This window comes from Myodes glareolus, chromosome 6, assembly GCF_982192425.1.
Source record: "Myodes glareolus chromosome 6, mMyoGla1.1, whole genome shotgun sequence".
Taxonomy (NCBI): Eukaryota; Metazoa; Chordata; class Mammalia; order Rodentia; family Cricetidae; genus Myodes; species Myodes glareolus.
The window spans coordinates 15322408-15345166 of NC_142031.1; the positions used below are offsets into that span (position 1 = coordinate 15322408).

The 22759-nt window shown below is 47.8% G+C and overlaps 1 protein-coding gene across 11 annotated transcripts in view; it reads right to left on the minus strand.

The window, feature by feature from the left end:
- Positions 1–22759, minus strand: part of Ubr4 (ubiquitin protein ligase E3 component n-recognin 4) — a 111544-nt gene that overhangs the window by 20616 nt on the left and 68169 nt on the right. For 8 of the 11 annotated variants that reach the window (XM_085690372.2, XM_085690381.2, XM_085690375.2 and 5 more), the window contains 27 exons: positions 22299–22508; positions 20234–20383; positions 18655–18882; positions 17824–17902; positions 17165–17410; positions 16362–16530; positions 15831–15975; positions 15030–15115; positions 13770–13857; positions 13327–13520; positions 11835–12074; positions 11584–11722; positions 10996–11139; positions 10783–10911; positions 9725–10068; positions 8551–8641; positions 8211–8295; positions 7931–8058; positions 6972–7101; positions 6735–6892; positions 5468–5577; positions 4876–5017; positions 4472–4553; positions 4027–4200; positions 1888–2009; positions 892–1089; positions 317–397 (listed from right to left, as the gene is read on the minus strand). In XM_085690372.2, the coding sequence (XP_085546498.2) occupies positions 317–397; positions 892–1089; positions 1888–2009; positions 4027–4200; positions 4472–4553; positions 4876–5017; positions 5468–5577; positions 6735–6892; positions 6972–7101; positions 7931–8058; positions 8211–8295; positions 8551–8641; positions 9725–10068; positions 10783–10911; positions 10996–11139; positions 11584–11722; positions 11835–12074; positions 13327–13520; positions 13770–13857; positions 15030–15115; positions 15831–15975; positions 16362–16530; positions 17165–17410; positions 17824–17902; positions 18655–18882; positions 20234–20383; positions 22299–22508 (4092 nt within the window). The remainder of the gene's footprint in view (positions 1–316; positions 398–891; positions 1090–1887; positions 2010–4026; positions 4201–4471; positions 4554–4875; positions 5018–5467; positions 5578–6734; positions 6893–6971; positions 7102–7930; positions 8059–8210; positions 8296–8550; positions 8642–9724; positions 10069–10782; positions 10912–10995; positions 11140–11583; positions 11723–11834; positions 12075–13326; positions 13521–13769; positions 13858–15029; positions 15116–15830; positions 15976–16361; positions 16531–17164; positions 17411–17823; positions 17903–18654; positions 18883–20233; positions 20384–22298; positions 22509–22759) is intronic. The other 3 variants (XM_085690382.2, XM_085690378.2, XM_085690374.2) reach the window with 1 other exon arrangement.

Here is a 22759-nt window from a genome sequence, read left to right on the forward strand (position 1 = left end):
ATCCCAATTACCAAACTGACACCCACAGCCTGGGACTGTTAAGGAGCTGCTGGGATAGTCTGTCTGTGCTAGGCACCATCCTGGGGTCCCTAGAGAGCCAGCCTCAGTTCAGAGGTGAGAAGCAAAGGTGTAAGGTCACTCAAGATTCCTTGAAGTCTACCTGACCCACATTAGCTAAATGCCTCCCAAGCTGACACACAGAAAGGAAGTAGAGTTACAGTGGCCACATGTGGGCCATGATTAGCATCAGTTCCATTAGATCTTAAGGCAGAAAAGGTGACCCACCCCAGCTCCTGAAAAGAAAGTAAGCACATACCTCATTCGTGGTACACCAGACCTTCTTGTAAACCTCCGCCACAGGCAGGTCCAGGCTGATGATCTTATTGTTCACTAGGAGCTGAAAAGTGGAGGAGGGGATTACTAACATGACTGCATATGACTCCACATGCAGACTGAAGGTACCTAGGCTCAGCACCAGAAAAACCACCTTTGTCTTTAGTCACACAGATGGTAACACCAGACCTGGGAAGTCATCTACCAGAAGCATAAGGCTCAAGGTGTTAACAGGATCTATGACCCATGTACCAGAGTCAAAACACCAAGATCCCTAGGGCTCCATTAACCTGGAACCACTAGAAAACTCTTCCAGAAGCAACAGTAACAAAATCCTACCACTACTCCAAGCAACAACTACCAAGTTTCCTCCTGTTTCATGCCAGGAACTTGTCAGAGCTTTCCATGGGTCATTGACCTTACCAGCAGCAGAGGCAGAAGATGGGATCTGCCCCACTTTATAGACTAACTTCCTACCTGGTTAACCAATGACCTACAAGAAACACTCAGGTGCGACCCAGCCCACACTGCTGGTGAGTGACCAGCACAGCCTCTTACCTCCATCCCACTGTCATCCTCCAGAAGAGCCACCAAGTCACAGTCCTGGCAAATCTTGTTCTTTATGTCCCTCATAAGAGGTCCAATGCCTGGCTCATTGCTGCTATACGGGTTTCCAGGCATTCTGCCCTGTAGAAAGTCCTCTTGCTGGGGATCCTTCTCCAGGGTCACAAAGAACTCAGTGACTTCATTCTCCTCCTAAAGGAAAAGAAGGACACGTCAGGAGGGACAGCAGAGAAGAGTTACAGCACTGACTGTTCTGTAGGCACCAGGAGGAAAACACAGCAAGTGCAGCACACCTTACATTTATACACTCTTATGGACAGTGGCCCAAGGTCATTTCAAACACAATGTAAGCACCTGAAGCATCACACACTTTTCGAGGAGAGACAATGCAATGGAACAAGGTGCTGTCTGGTGAGAGGCGGACCAGCCGGAGGCTGGGCAAGAATCACTGGAGACTTGGAGTAGAGAAGGGGTTTCTCTCGTGATACGCACAGGCACGTCAACCCCAATGCTTTTCCATCAGTAACTGAGGATGTTGGTGTTTCAACAATAAGAAAGGTCTCTGGACCAGACCATAGGAAAGACACATATGTGGCTACTATGCATATCCCAAGGTTCAGAAGAGGAGGAAGAGGTTACAATACACTCAACTGTATTTCAAAACTGCTGCTGTATCTGCAATGGGCTGTGAGATCTAATTTTTAAAAAGGCAAATTATGCCAGGCAGTGGTGGCGCACACCTTTAATCCCAGCACTCAGGAGGCAGAGACAGGAGGATCTCTGTGAGTTTGACACCAGCCTGGCCTACAGAGGTAGTTCCAGGACAGGCTCCAAAGCTACAGAGAAACCCTGTCCTAAAAACAAACAGACAAAGCTAATCTTGGCCCACTGGCTTTTCTCTCATTAGAGGAGGGAAACTAAGAAGCTACTTCTACTTTTTGTCAGTGGATCTGGTGATAATGATATTATTACAACAAGCACACTGCTTACAGGGTAGATGATGCTGCACAGTCTCTCAAAGATGAACACAGGAGTCCGGTAGTCATCCAGATTGTAGCGCTTGGCTGTCTCAATGCACACAGCCATGAAGGCTTTGGTTTCAGACTCTGTTCCTGCCAGAGAGCAAAGTGGTCACGAGTTAGGAAAATGCTTCAGTCACAAGAACTGAGCTGAGACAATGAAACACCATTTTTCAGATTCTGAATGCCCTACACGGGAATATCAGTAGTTTCTGTTGCGATAATCCTACATCCCAAATCAATCCCCTACATCACAGCTAGCTGTGTGCTTTTCTGCTCTCTCTGGGAGCACAACTTCCCTTAAGGAGAAGGACCACACCTCCTTTGAAGGACCACACCATCCTTTCCCCCAAACAGGCTCCCCAAATCATCCAAGGACTTCCTTCTTGGGTATTCAGGCAGATGAGGGTCACTAGCTGAACTCCCACACCCCGTACTTGAAAACAACTTCAAATTGACAGTGAACTATTACACTAGTGAAGAACAAAAGCCTACAGAAGTAGTTTGGGCCCAAAGAGAAGCAGTCACAGCAGTTTGGGTCTTAAGCTTTAGTTTCCATGGCCTGCCAGGATGGGGAGACTGTGTACCCTGCACCCTTCTTGCATCCCACACCTGGTACCTTAGCAACATAGCTAAACTCTTGGTATGAAGATCAACTAGGAACCACTTTCTCTTTTCTCCATCCACACAACTGAAAGCAAACTGTTCTTTACAATAATGGTAGTGAGCCGGGGGACAAATACGAGAGCTAACAAGCCATTCCCTCCCACATGTGTGGCACCCAAACTTTACATTACCACAAAGTCTGAGAAAGTTGGATGAAGGCATGCCAGGGACAGCCTAGGGGTCCTCGCAGAGACAGCAGTCACAGACCCACCTGTGCAAGAAGACCAGCTTGCACAGGGCCTGAAGAACGTTCTTTTCCTCTGCTTTTATTGATTTTCACTAATGTCTATGTGTGGGTCTGTGCGTGCATGTGTTTGAAGGAGGCCAGAGGAGGGTGTTAGATTTCTGGGAATGGAGTCACAGGTAGTTGTGAGTTGTGCTAGAACCAAGTTCAGACTCTCTGCAAGAGCAGCAAGAGCTCTGAAGCACTCAGCATTCTCCAGCTCTTCTTCTTTTTTTTTTTTTTAGATCTCTGTGTAGCCTTAGCTGTCCTGAAACTTGCTCTGCAGTCCAGGCTGGTCTTGAACTCAGAGATCCACCTGTCTTTGCTTCCCTTGTGCTGGGACTAAAGGTGTGCACCACCACTGCATGTGTTCTCTTAGTTCTATGAGGCAGGGTTTTGTCATGTAGCCCACACCAATACTCCTGCCTCAGCCTCCCAAGTGCTGGATGCTAGGCAGGTGCCATCAGCTTCTAAAGAATTTCTACAATAAACTTCAGAAATAAGAAATCAAACCACCATCCAAATCATAAAACACCAGTTTGAGAATACCGCCCAAGAAGCAGAAAGACAAACAGTAGAATAGGCCACAGGAAATTTAAAAAGAGTGATCAGGCACAAATACATTTCATAGATTATGAGAAAGTTAAGAAATGAGAAGTCTCAGCAGAGAGGTGGCGGTACATGCCTTTAATCCCAGAACTCTGCAGGTCTCTGAGTTTGGTCAGCCTGGTCTACAGAGCATGTAAGGCCAGCCAGGGCTATATAGAAAAAAGAAAAAGAAGAGAAAAGAAAAGAAGAGAAAAGAAAAGAAGAGAAAAGAAAAGAAAAGAAAAGAAAAGAAAAGAAAAGAAAGAAAGGGGAAGTCTCTTGGCTACAAAATCTAGAGTTCTAAGAACTCAACAGTAGAGTAATAGGATAAACAGTGAAGAGAGACAGGGTGGAGCTATATAAGGAAAAGGTAGCAAGAACACAGTAAGGACACTGACATTCCAGATGACTGAAGATACCAGCCTGAGACCTCCAACTCCTTCCTTCCCTAGGAGCTCAACCCAGGAAAAGTACACGTGCGTTCAGCCCTAGGACTGTAACACTGAGCACCACAGTGCTCAAGATAGGCTTCTCTCCCAAGTGTGAGATTTGTCACGCATCCTCTAGTACTGTGGCACTCAGAGACAGTGCACCTGTGCACCTCTGCAGCTTCAAGCTGCCAGGGGGCATTACCTGTGGTCATGTCCTCTAGCATCTCCAACAGCATGTCCTGAGTCTCGTCAATGAGCTTGGTCCTCTGCAGCACTAGCTTCCGCAAGCACAGGTACCCATTCAGCACAGTGCCCACCAGGCGGCTCTTAAAATGCCTTTTGATGGACTCCACCTCTACAAAGGAGGAGAGAAGGCCTGCAGGGACAGGGAAAACCTGCTGTGAGATCTTGGGAAGAGAATACGGAAGGCCTGGGCTATCCAAAGAAAGGAGAAAAGAAAAAAACAAGGAAAATCTTCCTGTGCACAGATGCGTAATAAGCCAAATGGCCAGCAGTGAGGACTCAGAAGTGCAGGCCCATCTACGAGGAAAAAAGTCCCAGAGAGGAGTTGACCGGCACCAAGGAGCAGCGGCTCAGGCCTAAAGCATACCCAAGACACCCAAGGGAAGGGCTGGGTGGCTCTCTACCTGTGAGACTTTTGAGGGCATAGCCCTGCTGCAGATCTGTGCTCAGGGTGGCCTCCTCCAGGGCCAGCAAGCGGGCGATTTCCTAAACAGGATGACAAGCACAGTGTGATAGGGGCCGCCTCCTCCGCCATCCCATGATGTAGCACCAACCAAAGGTGCTCAAAAGTCACGCATTCATTCTAATCCTTGAAAAATGCCTTTCCAAGAAGCCAAAGATGGCTGGAATACTGCCGAGGAACTGCTTAACCCTGAAACAGCTGAAACTCCCCCAACAGACTGCCATGGCCTTCTAGTTATAGTAAAGTCTGGAAAATAATTATTTTCAACAAATGCTTCTCAGAAAACAAGAATCCGACAAAAGTGCCTTTCAAAGCAGAGGAGGAACAGGGGAAGGGAAAGATCACCTTGGTGATGAGGTTGCCCACATAGGGCAGCACTCCCCGAGCAGCCAGGTAGACTTTCCAGTGACACGAGGCGATGAGTTTCTGGTAGAGAGCCAGGTACTCTGCAGCACACTCCCCAGCTACACTCAGTTCGTCCAGGTAACTGCACGAGACAGGGCACCCTTAGGGACTGACATCGCAGAGCCCAGCGGCTCCCTCCTCTGTATCTACTGCTCAGCCTCTCTTCCCTCCTCCTTGAGGTGGATGGAGGTCATCTGAGAAACCTCACACTTTCCTTGCTGAAAGGATTCACAACACTTCAGGGAATGGCTGCCAAGCCTCTGAGCACCCGTGTCTCCGTGCTTACTGCTCGAGGACTGCAGAGGACAATGAGTGACAATTATGCCTGTGCTCAGAGGCGCTCAACAAATACCCACTGCTGTTTTACCACTAATATTCCTAAAGTTCTGTGTGGTTTCTGTGGCAGGGACCAAGATGGTTATATACCACTCAGAGGTGCCTCCCAACCCTGACCTATGTATTCACCAGAGCACGAGGAAAAGGCTCAACCACGCTAGACACTGTCCCAACCTACCCTACCCCTACATGGTACCTGGTGAGGAGGTCAAGGACCTGTTGCTTGCGGCTGGGGACAGTAGCAAGAGCTTCCACGATGGTACATGCTGCTTGCCGTGCTGCCTGTGTCGCTGGAGTAAAGAGTACCTGCCAGACACGGGAGAGGAAATAGGGCCGGCTCAGAGGCCACACTGTTTTTCTAGGCCCAGAACATGAGCTGACTTCCACACATCCAGAATTGTAAATATCTCTCTGGGCACAGTGAAGGGTCCACACCACCAGTTAACCCAGTACCCAGTGGCTGCAGACTTGAGAAAGGCTGCTAGAGAGCTTCTTGCTTCACAGAAAATTCTCCAAGCAACTTGGAGAACACACTGGCACCTAGTTAGCATTAACTGTCAATTTGACAAAGTGCAGAATTACCTCAAAAGAGCCCCAACTGAATAACTATCAGATTGGACTGTGAGCATGCCTGTGAGATACTGTCTTGACTGTTAATTGATCCAGGAGGGCTCAGCATGTTGCAGGTGACACCATCCCCAGGCAGGTGGTCCTGAGCTATATATAAGAAAGCTAGCTAAGGATGAGCCCGTGAGCAAGCAAGCCAGCAAATAGTGTTCCTTCTTGGTTTCTGCTTCAAGTTTCTGCACTTCCATCAATGATTGCCTGTGTCTTGGATGTACAATCCAAATAATTCTATTCCTTCTCAAGTTGCTTTTGGTTGGTATTTTACCAGAGCAACAGAAGGGAAATCAGAATCGTAGCAAATGTAAATGAGGGAGGAGAAATTCAATGAGCATTCTCGTTGGCAAGCCCTTGAGAGTTCTTTCTTGGGGATACCTGTTAGTAGGCTAACTCTAGTTCAGCATAAGCGGAACATCTCTTGCTTAGCAACAGAAAACAGAGAAAAACTTTCTTGAGGGGAGGGGTAGGGATGGGGGTGGTTTGAGACAAGGTCTCACTATGTAGTCTTGGCTAGCCTGAAACTTGCTATGTAGACCAGGTACCTCCCAGGTGCTGGGATCAAGGGCCTGGCTAAAGTTAATTCTTGAAAACTTAGCTTGAAGGAGGGAGAGAATAGCGGAGCTCAATAACAGAAGGCAGCAAGGAAAATAAATACAGGCACTGGTTTGCCTCTCTGGGGGAACTGGGAGGCAAGTCAGGGGGCACAAGCAGCAGAGGACAGCTGTACTGACCTGTCCCTCCTGGGGGCTGCACTGAAGAACTTCTACTGAAAGAACGTCAACAACAGTAAACGGAGAGCGAGAAAGCAGGGCAGAGAACGGTAGGTGGAGGGTACTCACCTGCCGCAGCCAGTTGTTGTGGCCCAGCTTGAGGTCGAGAGGGGTGGTCCTCTTCCCACGACGGCTCAGGAACTGTTTCCATCTCCACACGTACTTCTCAGTCAAGTAGAGACGGTGGAGCTCTGACTTGCTGGGGGACGTCCCATTGCCATCTACCCCTGCAAGGCAAAGGCTGGGGTAAGCAGGAAAGCACAGTGGAAGCAGGGGCTGCTGAGTGGCCGGAGGGAAGAGACCCACCTCGGGTGGGCAGACACTTCTTCCAGGCTTCGTAAGATGCCTTGGGATCTCTCTTGAGCCACAGCTGGGCCTGGGCATGGATCTCGTTGCAGTATGGCTTCACTGTGGTGAGGGCCTCGACAGGGACATCCTGAATGAGGGAGCAGAACAAAGTGAGATATAACCTGCACACCTAGGCCCCAGCTTGGAATGGCACTGACACTCCAGGTGCTTCATGAAAAACAACATGCAGCTCTGCTGCCCCAGCTCTTGCTAATCCTATCTGCACCCACAGGTCTGCACCCATGTGAGGAGGGCCATCTCCACGCTGACGCTGAGGCCACAGACTTGAGAGTGCTGGCTTCGTACAGCCTCACATATGTGACTGCAGTTAAGAGTTTTACTCTCCACTTAATGAAGACTTACTGAGCAGCTATTGCATGCTGAATACCACACTAGGTCCTAGGTCTTAGACACAAATTAAGTCAAACCATCCTTAGACTCAAATAATTCATTACATCATTTATTTTTTATAAGTTTCGAGGTGGTCACTACTTTACATCTCAGAGGAGCAAACTGAAGAATACAACTAGCTTGCCCAGTCTTGATGGAGAAAACAGCAGAGCTGGGATTTGACCTCAAATCTATTTTCAGGTCATGGATTTCCACCCATATTCATAAAGCACGTACAAAGGTGCAGTGTAGTAAAGGGCATGACACCCTGTGGGAATCTCAGGCCAACTGTTTCAGTGTTTCAAAGGTCTTGCTCTGTTCTAGGCTTTTATACTGTTAAGTTTGTATTACGCTATACTTCTCAAAAATTCCAACCCACCTCTGCTGAACTAAAGCAAAGACAGCCTGGTGATCACATCAGTCAGAGAGGTGACCTTGAGGAAGCAGGGTACAGTGCTCAGAGGCTATGTAACTCCTCAAGCCCCATCATCTCCCCCCTACTCCACTCATGCCCAATGGCACATCACCTTGTTTTTCTTGCTAGTTGGAGCAGGTGGCTTAATCAGCTTCTGTAAGATCCGCAGGCACATAAGGGTGATATTCTCAACAACCACTGGTGTTTTGATGTTCACGGCCATGAGAAAAAGACTGAGTGCTGGTGATGAGAAGAAGTCACAATCAGTACACATGGGTCACCTGCCCCAGCAAGGCTGCCCAAGCCATCTTCCTCCTACCTCTTGCCTGGGTATCAGGACTGCACCTTTCTGTTTTCTGAAAAGCACCCACCCAGATGGTCCCCAAGCTCACCACAGCGTAAGCGGAGCTCCCAGCAGTTGTCCTCCTTGGAGATGGAATCCGTCAGCAGCAACATCTCATACTGAAGACTGCTTGCCTGGAAGGACAACAGGATGAGGGGAGTCAGGATCTAAACTCTGATTACAGGTCTCCTACTAAAATCTCTAGTCAGGGGAGGCCTACCAGGACAAGGAGACATCGGAGACCCCGTGCTACAGGCTCTAGCTGACAATAAACTCTCTGCACACAGTCTGATCCCTCCCACTTTGGTCTCCAACATTGGCCTGGAGAAGCGGTCAGGGACACAGAGGACCGCAAGAAAGAGGTCAGAAAGGACAGCTGCTCTGCTCACCAGGTCAGGATTGGCCCAGTGGCCTTTCAGGGCTGTGGAGACTTTGCCAATGATCAGGTCGTTCATTTGCTGAGTGGCCTCTGGGTTGTCTCTGGGGAAGCAAAGAGTCTTGTTTGTCATAGTGAGCATGCACGCCATGGCCATCTTCTCACCCGGAGCCCAGAGAAAACATGAATGGATGGCAAGGGCTATCTGACCCTGACTTTTCTACCTTCTTCCCAGGAGCAAGACATCTTTGAACTTACTGGGCCTATGATGGGAGGGGATTAATACAGCCCCTTTTCATAAGGACAGCAATAGAAGGACGCATGCATGAGCATGGAGAGTCATGCTGCAGGTGGTGGGGCCCTAGGAGTTGCTGGTGTCCATCTCCAAAACCTGAGTCCACGCTCAGTGTGGACTCCATATCACTTCCTACACAGAACCCTCTTCCCCCATGTTCCTCCTTAATAACACCTCTACTATTATTAACAACAAAATACACTACACACCCAGGAACCCGAATGCTCAAATAGTATTCAGGACCCTACAGGATGTGCTGTTTCCAAGTGCTAATATTCCTTTCTCTTTACACCACCTGTATCCTTGTGCTCTCCAGCTCTGCAGGCATCTGCCACTCTCGGCATCCTGGAATAGGTCTGTCCCAGCTCGGAATGGAATTCTAGCCCGAGCCTTCTTTCCAGCCTCCACTTACTGAATTTTCTGACATCACCATCTTTAAGGTATTTGTCATTACTGATATTTCTCAGATGAATCTTTTGCCCAAGGCACACAGTGCACAGTGCCAAATCTTGAGCCCAGATTCTGACCAGAGTCTAAGTACTTATCCCTAAACTCCCTCTGGCTTCTTTTTCTTGATTTTTTTTTCCTGCAATTTTTTTTTTTGAGTTCAAGTGTTACTTTACTCCCTTATCCTCTCCCACCAAGGAAGTTCCCTCAGGACACACCACCACCTGAACCAACACGCCACTCACAGGACATACCACCTGAATCAACAAGGCACCACACCAAGCAGCACACTCAAAGAGCTGACTGTGGTGCTTCCCCCATCCACTCACCTACCACCTTCCCTCACTTCTCTGGGATAAACCAGCCTACCGCTTGGCTCAACTTTGCACTCCTAGTGCTAGCATTGCTGTTGTCACCACCCCTGGGTCAAGGAGCAAGTTCTGACCTAGTCAGGAGGCACATGAGCTGGCGGACCTCTTCACGAATGGCTGAAGCCCCTCTGCGGAGGTTGTAATCAAAGAGCTCTCGGATGAGGCCCTGGGAGACGAGGATTTGTCTCAGAGCTGGATTGGTGGCCAGGGCCCTCAGTAGTGTGATGCAGTGCTCTGTGACAGCTGAGGCACAGCCATAGCACTTGGTGGAGGAGGTGTGGCCACAGCCTAAGACAGACAAAGCACGGTACTGGCTGGCAGTGAACGTGGGCTGCACGGATGTTCGGGATGACTTTGTGGCTGCTTCCCTTTGCTGCAGATCATATTCTAAGAGCTCTTTGCGTGAAGCAAAAACTTTCTAAGAATGGAAAGATAAGAAAAAAAATTGACAAATAAATAAAGGAGAAAGAGGAAAATTGGTTTACTATGAATTTACAAGTCTGATAGAATTTATTCTTCTCAATAACCCTACCACTTATTTATTTTATCCTCATTCAACAGAGTAGAATGACTAGCTTGATCAAGGAAATCAGACTGATCACAGGCTTGAACTTTTCACGGCCACAAACACTGTCTTTTAAAGGGTTAGAAAGCCAGATCATCTGGCAAAGGTCATCAGCAACTTAGGGAGACAGGACAACTGGCTACTCTTCTGGGACGAGGATCCACTGCTGATGGACAGGTTCCTACCCATGGGAACCATGTGGAAACATTAAAGGAAAACAGGGCCCACCTTGGCTAACTGCAGCTGAAGTGCCCTGACCCTCCAGCCTGAGAACACAGCAGCCAAGAACAGGGAGCAGAATCTCAGTATTCACTTTTAGAAACCAGGAACCCCTCTACTAAACAAAGACGTGTTGTCTACTAATGTCCCACCACCACTATGCCTGATGATTTTGAACGCAAACAGCCCTGACAAGTGGACCTCACCCCCAGAGAGGGAGGAACCATTGATGTAGCTGCTGAGCCAGCATCGCCCGCTGGGCAAAGACAACACTAAGAACGGGAGCCTGGCTAGGGGAACAGTTGTTCTGAAAGCATAAAGCCCCTGCAAGTTACTCCCATTCCCTACCTGGATGATTTTGGAGAGCTCATCAAATGAGTTCTTGCAGTCTCCACAATACTCCTGAGCCAGCTGCAGAATGTAGCGATTCACACTGGCTGAAGTGGAGCTGATGCCCCCCGCCGTTCCAGAGTCTTCCTGCAATCCCAAGAGGTCACATGTGAGACTTCTGCCCTAGGGATGACCTCACCAAGGGCAGCCTTCCACTTCTGACCCAAATACCCTCTTGTCTCGGGGCACCTGTGGCTTTTCTGGAGCTGCTTCGTTCACTTTGCAGAGCAGGTTCTCCAGCTGTGGCCGATGTCCCATGAGCTGATGGTAAACACGGTCAGCTTTGTCCAGAAGTGTGTTAATGTTGGAAACAGCCTAGAGCAAAGAGACAGGTACTTGAGGGAAGACTTTTCAGCTTTATTTTCCCTTAGTGGCCCTAAGTGCTAGTCACCTACTGAAACATGTCCTCTACACAGACCAGGCACAAGGCTCCACACAATCTGTCCTTCATGACAACCCTAGGAGGTGGCATGTTAGTCTTTATGGCAAGCAGTGTGCAATGTATATGAATGAGATTCAAAGAATTTCTTGCTGAAAAGTGACTCACAGCAGGTCACAGACACATAACAGCACAAGTGCTGTGAGAACTGTTTTCCTGACTCCAACGACAAATGCCCCACTGTCTCCCTGAACAGGCACCCCCTCTCTCCAGTGCCCTTTACTACCAGACCCAGATGAGATTGACATTTGTCACCTGGCTCCTATCCCCAAAGCTCAGAGCCAAGCCATGACCTGGGGCTAAGACAGATGCGGCCTTACCTTCTTTCGATCTTCTTCGTTCTCGATGGGATCCACTGCGCAGCAAGGCTTGGCGTAGAGCATGAAGTCAAAGCGGGCGTATTTACAGAAGCCACAGGCATTGCAGAGAAAGGGATCCTTCTCATCATAGTTGATGGACCTGAAGAACCACAGTGCTCTCAAGTCAGTGGGAGCAGAGGTTTGGGAGAGAAAAGGTGAGTAAAAGGAGAGATGATAGCACATGCTTGCCCTGGATGCGCAGGCCAAGTTACCTGCACTTGTGACACTGGTATACATTCTCGCCACAATTACCACAGACGCCTGGGTTGGCGGGAACGGAGGCACTGCAGCGAGGACACTGAAGGGTCTCTGTGGAGGCCTGGTAGTTCTCATAGAAGTCTGCAAACTCGATCATCAGGTTAGAGGCCACAATGGGCAGCGGCAGGTCAATCTTGACTTCTGTCTGTCCAGGCGTCAGCTGAACTTTCTTGGCTTTGTGCCAGCGAGCTGGCCTAAGAGAGACGACAAAAGCTCAGTGACAAAAGACTGACAGTGTGAGAAAGGCCACCCTGCATATTTCTCTAAGGAAATCCAAAGAAAAAAATTTCCTTTGTGGTTTCCTCTGAAAAAAGTATAAGACGGATCGTTCTCCAGGGTAGTCGGCTAAGTGTAATACTCATGCCACATCAAGAGACTTCTCTTTGAAACAGATAGAGACCAGTGCAGAAAACCTCTATGGATCAAAAAGCAGAGTTGTGGAGCCCAGTCCCAGCTGATACATCTACAATACAAGCCCTGCACCTAAGGCTCAGGGGTCATTTCAGAAGGATCCTAAGCACCAGAGGACCAGGAAGTTTGTTGGGAAAATGTTATCTCTTAGACATGTCTGAGAAGCTACACTTAAGTTTCACTACCATGGCTACCTACACACTACCTGAACAGACAACGACAACAGACATGCTAATGTAGATGGGAGAAAGCTTGCAAGGTCTCAACTGTAGCAGAACTACAGGCAACTAAGGAATGCTAAGAGCAGGAGAAACAGTCTTCCTCAGGGAAGAGCACACCAATTGGCTATCCAGTATCAAGTGGCAGCCCTGAAACCATTATCAGTGGCTGTGCTTACCCTCTGGGGGGGAGCCTACCCTGACAGGCCAGGCAACAGCCCTTTCAAGGTCAAGGACTTCTCCAAAGAGTAGACTTTAGGCAGCGCCCCGAGTCACTGGTTACTGTTAGCTGCCTTCTCCTTTTGTGTGCACAGCAGCGCTTGAGCTTTAACAGATCAGTCATATCTACCTCTGCTCAGTAATACCCAAGACTCTCTGGGGAGCTAACACATGCAGCTAATGCCAGAGTCCTATGACATGTCTACTCCAGATGCTGGCTTATGTGTGTGTGTGGGGGGGGGGGCGACATGTTGAAATGGAAGAACACGCAGTGGAGAAGACTCAGAAGAATACCTCCTGCTCTATGAGCAGATGCATGGCTGTTTTGTCTAATGCACAAGGTTTTCCACAAGGCAAGAGAACCTGGAGTCCCTTTTTAATGCCCCCACCCTGGGCAGGTTATGAGGAACTGTCATTGCCCCCTAGGGAGCCACTCAATGCCTTTAAAATTCACTGCTGTAACAGCCTCAGAAGCTGTCACTTCACTGCAGTCCCTCTGCCAGCGCTGCTGTGGCTGAGAGGATGCAGATCCGCTGCACACATCTGCTCTGCACCCGCAAGACACAGCTGCACCTGGTGATGCCTGCAAAGCCCGTACTTGTTTTTCAGCTCCACAATGGCCTGCACAGTTCGGTTGTTGTAGTACAGGTTGATAGTCCGCACCATCTTGGTCCGCTTCAGGTCCCCAATTTTCACTGTCACCTTACTGATGGTGTGACTGCCAATGAGCTTTACAACTTGCTGGGTCGTGGTGTACCGTGTGTCCACTTTAATGGAAGATAGCTTGATATACTAAATACAAGAGTACACAAAACAACACATTGAGCACTAGACCATCGATCTTTGTCAAAGCTGATCAACATAGCCCCCTCTCCAACCACAGATGAAGTTTCTACTCAAGGTAGCAACTGTGGTGAGCAAGAATCCACAGTGCCAGGCAGCAACCTGAGAGGAACCCCTAGGTAATAGTAACCAGTCTTTGGAAACGAGAACCACAGAGCCAGAAAACCTCAAGACTGACCTGCTCAAAGTATTACTTACACAGAATGGCACCTCAGGGTTATTACACACCAGGCAGGGGTCACTCTCCAGGTAATAGCCATCAAACTCCACTAAGCCAGACAAGGTGCTAGGAAAGAAAGCAGTCAGCATCAGCAGAGTCCTCCAGGACCATGCCAAAGCCATTCCCACTCCCCACTCCCCCTGTGAGGGGAAGGAAAGGGACTACAGCTCAGAGGGCTTAGTAGGCACAGGAAGAAAGCTAAACTAATCCACCTGGGGTGTTTCCTACTTCTAAGCTGATGTCTGAATCCAGAAAGGAATTAAGATCTCAGAGAGTCATAATTAAATTTACTATTTATAGAAAAAATTCCTAAATTATGTTAAAAATGTTTGTGTTATATAAATAATACTTAATAAAGTTGTTTTCTAAAATCTAAGGAGCCAGGAAGATGGTTCAGTATACACAGTATTGGACATGTAAGCATGAGTACTGGAGTTCAGATGCCCAGACCCCACACAATCCCAGCCAGGTGTGTATGGTAGCTTGTCTACAATTCCAGCACTTGGGGAGCAGGGACAGGGGATCTAAAGTAAGCTGGCCAGAGTATCCACAACAGCAAGCTCTTGGCTCAAATGAGAGACCCTGCCTTAAATAAGATGGAAAGCAACTTAGAGCACTGGGACTCTACATGCTGTACACGTGTGTGCCCACACACAAGAACACAGACACATACCATATACATGTACACATTTAAAATGTCATTACTAAGCCAACATAATAAAAAAAAACCCACAAATTTAATGCTCTCTTCTTTTAAAAGTTTCTCTTAGGCTGACAAGATAGATTAGAGGGGAAAGGGACTTATTGAGCAAGCCTGAGAATCTGAGTTCAATCCCCGGAACCCACATAAATGTGAGGGGAGGGGACAAAACTGACTCCACAGGGCTGACCTCTGACTTCCACATGTGTCATGGCATGCAAGCCCCAAGATATCACAGGTACACATGTGCAGGGATAGTTCCTTTTTCTTTTAATAAAAAAGGAAGACATTTCTGTAAACTTGTTTTATATGGTTAGCTTAGGTTCTGCTGTACTACTCACAAAGTGAATTTGGCAATTATATCTATGTGCCTTCTAGAGTCCAAAGGTCTGGGCTCCACAGGAAAAGAGATGAAGGTCAACTAGCTGGGGGGACCACACCAAAGGGGCACTCAGTGCATGCACAAGCACTTCCAATGTGCAAACAGCTACTTCAAACTGTGACTCCTCTTCAAATGGCAGGAAGAAACAGGGCTCACTTGTATATGTTGGAGTTGGGATGGTTGGTAAGAATGTGATTTTGAGTCCTCAGAATCTCCACAGCCTTCTGGGAATACTCCTTCAACTGAGAACAGAATTCAGAAAAGAAATACACTGGTTAAAAACCCGAGTCCTGAGCTTGCAAGATGTCTCTGGGGTAGGACTGTTGCCACCAAACCTAGTGATCTGAGTTTGATCCTCAGGACCCACACGATATAGGATAGCAAGTATCCTCTGACCTCCCTGTGTACATCACGACATGCAGCGTCCCCAATACCCAAACATCAATCAAACAATAAACTCATTAAAGGCATTTTAAAATCTAAATCCTATTGGAAAAAGACTTGCTTTTGTATTTCTGGCTATGGTCCTAATTCATAATCTGTTAACAGATTCTACCTTCCTCACAAGTATCCACAGTCCTTTGGCATTGGGCAGCCTTTGCCATCTAGAAAAAGACTATTAAGCTCTTATAGAGAAGTCAGCAAGTGGCTGTCTCATTATAGTGGCATTCCTGGTCCTGGCCCCCAAGCAGGCCACCCAGCTCAATGAATAGCACTTCCTTCCCAAGCTGAACCAGCCACCTTTCCCTCCCCAATGTGACCCACTTCTCCACCAGCTGTCTATAGGACATTTAGACTAGAGAAAGGTAAACTGTATTCAATAGTAAAAAATATAACACAAGAAAGATTCAAAAAAGATTTCAGGTGTGAACACTCTCTCTGGATGGCCATAATATTCTTCACTCAAGAGAAAAATGACTCCAAGTGTGTGGGGCGGGGAGAGGGCCTCTCTCTTACCTTCTTCTCTGTCTGTGCAGTTTTCAGAGAGAAATAGCCCAGAAGGTCCACAAACTGGGCAGCCTTTCGACCATATGCTGGGAGTTCCGGCCAAATAGACCACATGAGATCTAGCAAGAGCTCCTGCTGAGCCTTGTTGGAGTTTCTGTGGTAGAAAGCAGCTCTGGTTAGCAGGTAGCCACAAGCGAGGCCTCTCACTTACCACCAAGGCCTCAAAACTGTGCCTGCACTGTCTCTTCCCACATACAGTCATGGGTCAGGCTGCCAGGGTCTTATGGCCCCTGACAATCCTAGCAGATGTGGTACCATCAATTTATTGGCTTCCTCCAAGCTGATTCCAGAGCACAGGCTGAGTTTCTCTAGGCAACTATCATTTTTAGGAGCTCCCGACTACAACCCTCTGGTGGAAACTGTCTCTCGCCAAGGACATTAGCTTATTAGCTATAAAGCAGATAGCTCAACAAAAGGACCTCCAGAGTTTGGTATGGGCACAGACACTGACACAGCAACCATGATCATGCCCTGGCCCACCTGTAGATGTGCAGGGTCAGGCAGTGGGCCTGCCAGCGCACTGAGGAAGAGTTGGACTCCAACAAGAAACAGCGCAGGAACTGGATCAGAGTCTCCTTGTCTGCAAATCTGTTCAGCTGGTTCACTAGAGCTGTGCACAGCTGGTCCTCCTGGCTGCCCGAGCTCTCACCTGCAACACCAGGGCAGGACCAACTCACCCAGGGGCCCAGGGTCTTACGACCAGGTGGAAAGGTAGGAAATCTATCTTTTAGAAAAATGTCTGCTAAATAGTTGCAATTTGCCAAACAATTTCAAGTTATTTTGGGGACAAATGGTTTGGTTCCACATGGTACATAGCCCACCCCAGCCCCCATGTATAGGACACTAATGGCACTGAGCCAACAAGTACAGCAGAAGAGTGTCCCAAAGAAGTTTGGTGTCTCAACAGTAAGAACTGCTCTGTACTCACTCACAGATGACAAGTTAATTCACTGTTTCCTATCTCAGGCCTTCGAGGACCATGAAAAGTGAAGAAGCCAAGAGGGAGGGCTGGCCAACAGAGCAGGTGCTCAGCATGTGCAGGGGATTATGCAGTTTTAGTGCTAACAGTGTTCAGTGCACCCTGTCTTTTCCTGTTTCTATCATTTGGCACAGAGAGCCACAATTAAGGTGTCCCTTTCACCATGACAGAACATGTGAGCAGGAGGAGACACAGGGAGCATTTGGACAAGCCAGGGTAAAAACCATTCAGAACCTGCAGTTAAACAATGTACACTGAGGGGGTTAGTATATCACCCATCATAGGACCACACAGTGACTCCTACCTTCTTTTTCTTTTTCCTTTTCTTCTTTCTTGCTCTTTTTGGTAGAAGATTTGGACTGAGTTGTTGCTTGTCCAGAACTGGTCGCAGCAGGGGCTGATGAGGAAGCCACACTGGAGGACCCTGTGGAGGCCGCCAGGGCTGCGAGGACTTTGCTGCCACACAGGGCACAGGAGAGTAGCTGCAGCAGCACGGGGGACACCCCCTCATCCACCAGGAAACTCACTTGCAGGAGGAAGTAGAGGACAGCTGTGAGGAGAAAGATGGGAGTCAGTGCTGGAATGACTGAACTAGTTAGAACATGAGCAAGAGAGCAGCTGTAGATGGGACAAGGCTTTTTCTTCTCCAATTCTCTCTGCCATATGCTACCAGGAGCAATGGAGTGATCAGAGGGGAGCCAGCCTCTACTGCCTTGACGAGTAAACAAGTTCTACACTCCTCTGTTTTCTGAGACTTTACTGCTATGGCCTGGAAATCAGTCACTCCTGCTCTGTGCTCCTGCAGCAGCCCAAGTTTACACAAGCAACTCTCATCACTTGAAGTTCTGGCTTGTGTTCTGTTAACAGCTCTATCTCCAGCCCAGCTCACAGCTTAATACAGAGCATTCTCCAGAGATGATCTCTGCAGGGATGAACAGTGGCAACCCAGCGAGGACGGCTTACAGTCATCTTTGATGCAGAACTTCTGCCAGTTGATGGTTCGCTGGGCGGCAATCTCTGCACAGGCCTTCAGATGCTCCATCTGAAATAAGAGCCAATCACAGGTGAGTATTGCCATCAGGCCATGAAATAACACCAGCCGCTGTGTGTGCTGGTCCTGGCTTGGGACCACAAAGTAACCTTGAGGCAGATGTCCTCTGGATTGGCTGGTAGATCTGGGAGCAGGGCCCACACTCTCCTGCAACTTATAGGCAATGTCCCTGTTCTGCTTCCATCCACCACCCCATCTTCTCCCAAGCCCAGTCTTCAGTTTTCTGGGAAGCTTAAGGTTCGTTACTAAGGCAAATGTAGGACATAGCCTGAGAAGCTACAACTCACTTCCCTATTCCCTCTATCACAAGGACACTGAATGAGGAAACTAGGCTGTCCTTAACATCAAAGATGAGATGCTCAAATGAAAAACATTCCATTTACTATCTCAACTTCAGTCTCTCTTTAGACAACTGAACATATTTATACTAAACCCATCACTTCTTTAGTATTTAAGGGCAAAACCAGAGGTGTACCAATCTCAGGTTGACCCTATTTGTGAACAAATGACACTGGGTAAGATGCTCAATGCACCCACTTTACAGGTAAGGAACCCCTGATGGTCTGGGTAGGAATTCCAGACCCTCAAGTCAACTACTCAATGTCAGTGACTTACCTGGCACTTGACTCAAGACATGGCATTTTCTGAAATATTTAAAAACCTTGCACTGCCCCATGCTATGACCTCTTTGGTTGAGCCTTATCACATGCCTGCCCCTGGCCCTATCATCCCAACCCTCGTACCAGGCTGATGAGCGTGTCATACTGCAAAGCAGAGCCAGAGCTGGCTGTGACCACACTGGCCCGGAGGAAGATGCCCTGCTCTTCAAGCAGCTTCTTGATCCCACGCACATGGGAGTCCAGGGTGTGCAGATCTCGAAGCTGTCGGTACTTCTCCTTTGATCCACAGATGAAGAGCAGAAGTTTTCGAACTTGGCGACGCACAAAAGGGGTCTGCTGGATCATTAAGTACTTGAGGGATAAACAACACAGTTAATGATTCAAGGACTGTAAGCACCACTGTGGCTACAATACCCTGTTCTGTTGGAAAACAAACTGTTACTATAAACATAGCAGAATACAAACCAAGCCACAGTCATCCACAGGGAACTGGGCGGGGGTGCTGATCTCTTATGTAAGATGGTGTTGTATTTGCAGATAACCTACACATACCTTTCTTGCAATAATGATCTCTTAAGTTACTTAAGGGCTTTCTAAGTGATTACACTATTCTATTCAGGGAATGCTGGCAAGAAAAGTCTGTAAATGCTCAGCACAGATGTCTTTTTTTGGTACATATTTAATTGGTTATATCTGTAGGTGCGGGACACATGGATACCAATGGCCAAGTGAGTCAACTCCCAGCCATACTGGCCTCTGAGGAACTTAAGAATTCCTTAAAGGGACCAAGAGGAAGTAACACAGAAAGGAAAAATTTTACCTGGGGTGGGGGACAATATTCATGTTTCTCTTCTCAAACACTAAGGGATCTACACAGAAGCTGGTCTCCACACCAGTCCAGAGTGAAACCCCAACTCTACTTTTCAGGTAAGGAACTGGAGATGGGGCAGGGAGGCACAGCATGCACCTCCAAGCAACTCTCAGTGTCTTCCCAGAGTTGATCTTGGATTAATGTACGGACTCAACTAACATCTCAGCTTCAAATCACCTCACCATACTCTGCTGCGAGGCCTGGCTAGAATCAGGCAGCCTCAACTGCCTCTTGGTGCTGGCACACTCCTTCTTAGTGCCTCAGTTGGGGAGCCCTAGGGAAGCTGAAGGTAGGAGTTGTGAGCTGGCTCAGCCTCTTGCTATGTCTAAGACTCAGCAGCAGTCATTTACAGAAGAGCTAGAGCGCTCATAGCAGCTCTCCTCCCTGCCTGGTGTACAGTGCATCTCCTGAGAGCTCCAGGGCACCAGAAGCAGCTCACTCTCCCACAAAGCTATGACCAAGATGCTGGCTTCCTGTTCCTGCTAGGGCTGCTTCTGGGTATGGTTTCTCTGTGAACTACTTCACCAGTCACCAATCTGCTCACTGTATCCCTGGGGGATGGAAAGTAGTGTGTTCTGTCTTCCTGACTGACCTGAAAAGACTGACGTGGCAGCCAACCCTAGAGGGACATTACATGGACACAGACACAAGAGCAAACAGGTGCTCTGATCCATGTACTCCAGTGCCACTTCACAACACATTCCTGAGGGGCAAGGGCACGGCCTAAGTGAGTGGAAGGGCTCTGCGCGAGACGCTGAGTGAAAATTAGAAGACAGGGGAAAGTGGAACTTATCTCTATAGGAACAGAATACCGTCCAGGGCTTCACTCACCTCGGAGAGAAAGTAGAACCAGGAGTGATCAAAGACAGGAGGAGGAATTCGAGAGCTGGTGTCTGCAATCTTTTTGATTTGGTAGGGAAGCCGCAGGACCATTTCTGTGAGCAGCTGGGTGTAGGCTTCAAACACGTCAGCAGCATGACCCTTATAAGAACATCTTTGTAAGAATCTGGACTTACCATTCTTCCGTGGTCACAACCAAGAAGAAAGCAAGTTAACCACTAAGCATTAAGATGCCTTTCAAAGCTGGAGCCTTAGTGCACATAGAATGACTGAGAAGACAGAGCATATGGTCCTTGAAAGCTCTGGGATTTGTACAAGATGACTCAGTAAGTAAAGGTTCTTGCCTGAGTCTGACGATCTGAGTTTGATCCCTTGGATCAACACGATAGAAGGAAAACTGACTTTCAAAAGTTGTACACACACACACACACACACACACACACACACACACACACAAGGGGGGTACAGGTGTATACCCATATATACATTTTTTTTCAACTGTAATAAATTTTTTCATTTAGGATTTATTTTATTTTGCTTGAATGTTTCCCTGCATTCATATATGTGCAAAACATGTATGCCTGTTGGATCCCCTGGAATAGGATTATAGATGGTTGTAAGCCACTATGTGGATGGCAGGAATCAAACCCAGGTCCTCTGTAAGAACAGCAAATGTCTTAACCAGTGGGCCATCTCTCCAGTCCCCAATTAAAAACAAAAACAACTTATTTTTTAAGACTGTGTCTGTATAAATGTCACATATATTTAGTTGCCTACAGAGGCCAGAAGAGGGTGCCAGATCCCTGGGAACTGGGGGTTACAGGTGACTGTAAACAGCCTGAGTGCTTGGAATGGGAACAAAATTCGTGTCCTACAAGAGCAGCAAGTGCTCTTCACTGCTGGGCCATCTCTTCAGCCTCCAATAAATACCCTCCCCCCAAAAAAGATATTATAGACCTGGAGAGACAGCTACTCAATGATTAAAATAGATTACTGGCTACTCTCCAGAGGTCCATGTTCAACTTTCAGTACCTACATGGCAGCTCATAAATATCTGTAACTCTAGACTTAGGTAATCTAATACCCTCTTCTGTCCCTATGGGCAACAGGCATGAACATGGTACATAGATATACATGCAGGCAAAGATCTATATATATAAAATAAATTTAATAAGTAAAAGTTATACAAATCTATCAGAGCTATTAAAAAGACAGAGAAACAGAAGCACATGGTCATGCTGACATTTTTTGTCTATCATATCCCTGCTTATTCAAAACAAGCACTGGTCTACTCCTGAATCTACTAACTGGACTCAAAGAGAGTAAAGTGTAACAATCGTTACTACTGATAACATTCTGCTGGGTGCCAGGCACTAAATCCTTTATTAAGCTGAGCTGGACAGTGGTGGTGCACGCCTTTAATCCTTGTACTTGGGAGGCAGAGGCAGGCAGATCTCTGTGAGTTCAAGGCTGGCCTGGTCTACAGAGCTAGTTCCAGGAGAGTCAGGGCGACACAAAGAAATGCTGTCTCAAAATAGTCAAAATAACATAAACATAATAAACATAAATAAGTAAATATTAAGCTGGCAGTGCTCATGACCCTAGGAGGCAGGTAAGATTTGTATCCTTATTCTCCGGGTGCAGTAGCTGAGGCTTACTGAGGCGGGCTAGAATTTCTCCAGGCTTCCATGAGATTTTCTTGATCCTGTGCTCATCTAACCGGAGGCCCATTATAACTAGCATATGCATGAGCCTCTTACGAGGTATGTAGAGTATGTGACACACAAATGGGGACATGACCCATTGCTGCTGCTTGGGTCATGTTACACCCTCACGTTTACCCAAGCAGCTTTGTAGGAAATGAAACGACTCATTTCACTTGCTTCCTCGGGCTTACAAAAAGAGGAAGGAATCAGAATCCCCCCAGAAGTGGCTGGGAGGACTGACCATCAGTTAAGTCATTCTGAGATTAGAACCCACCTCCCTGTGTGGCTCCCAGTGCTAGCCTTCCTAGCTTAGGAAGGGCAGAACATACAGCTCTGAGGAGAGGCCTCACCTTCACATACTGGCGGAGAAAGAATGGGCTCATATCTGGTGGGGATGACGTTGTGTGTGGTTTCAACAACTGGCTGGTGGCCACGGGCTCCTCATCATTCTGCTGGCTCTTCCAGTATTCTAGCAGAGACTTGAGCACATGGAGACAATAGTCCACAGCCCCCGAGCTCAGCAGGGCTGCTGCCGTAGCACTGGAGATGAGGGAAGATGACTGAAAGGAAAAAAACACAGAGCAGGCAAGGATGTAGTGTAAAAACTGAATCCGCATCAGCCAGGCAATGCACTCAGCACACAGCAGTCTTAGTATCAGTCCTTACAGACACACTTTCACCAGTCTGTTGCATAACAAGTTTCTTGGCTGCTTTAATCACTCTCCCAGCTCTTTCAACAACTGTATCTAAGAGAAAACAAATGCTAATTCTCAACCTGGCCTCACGACACCTCTGTGCCAGGAAGGTGAAA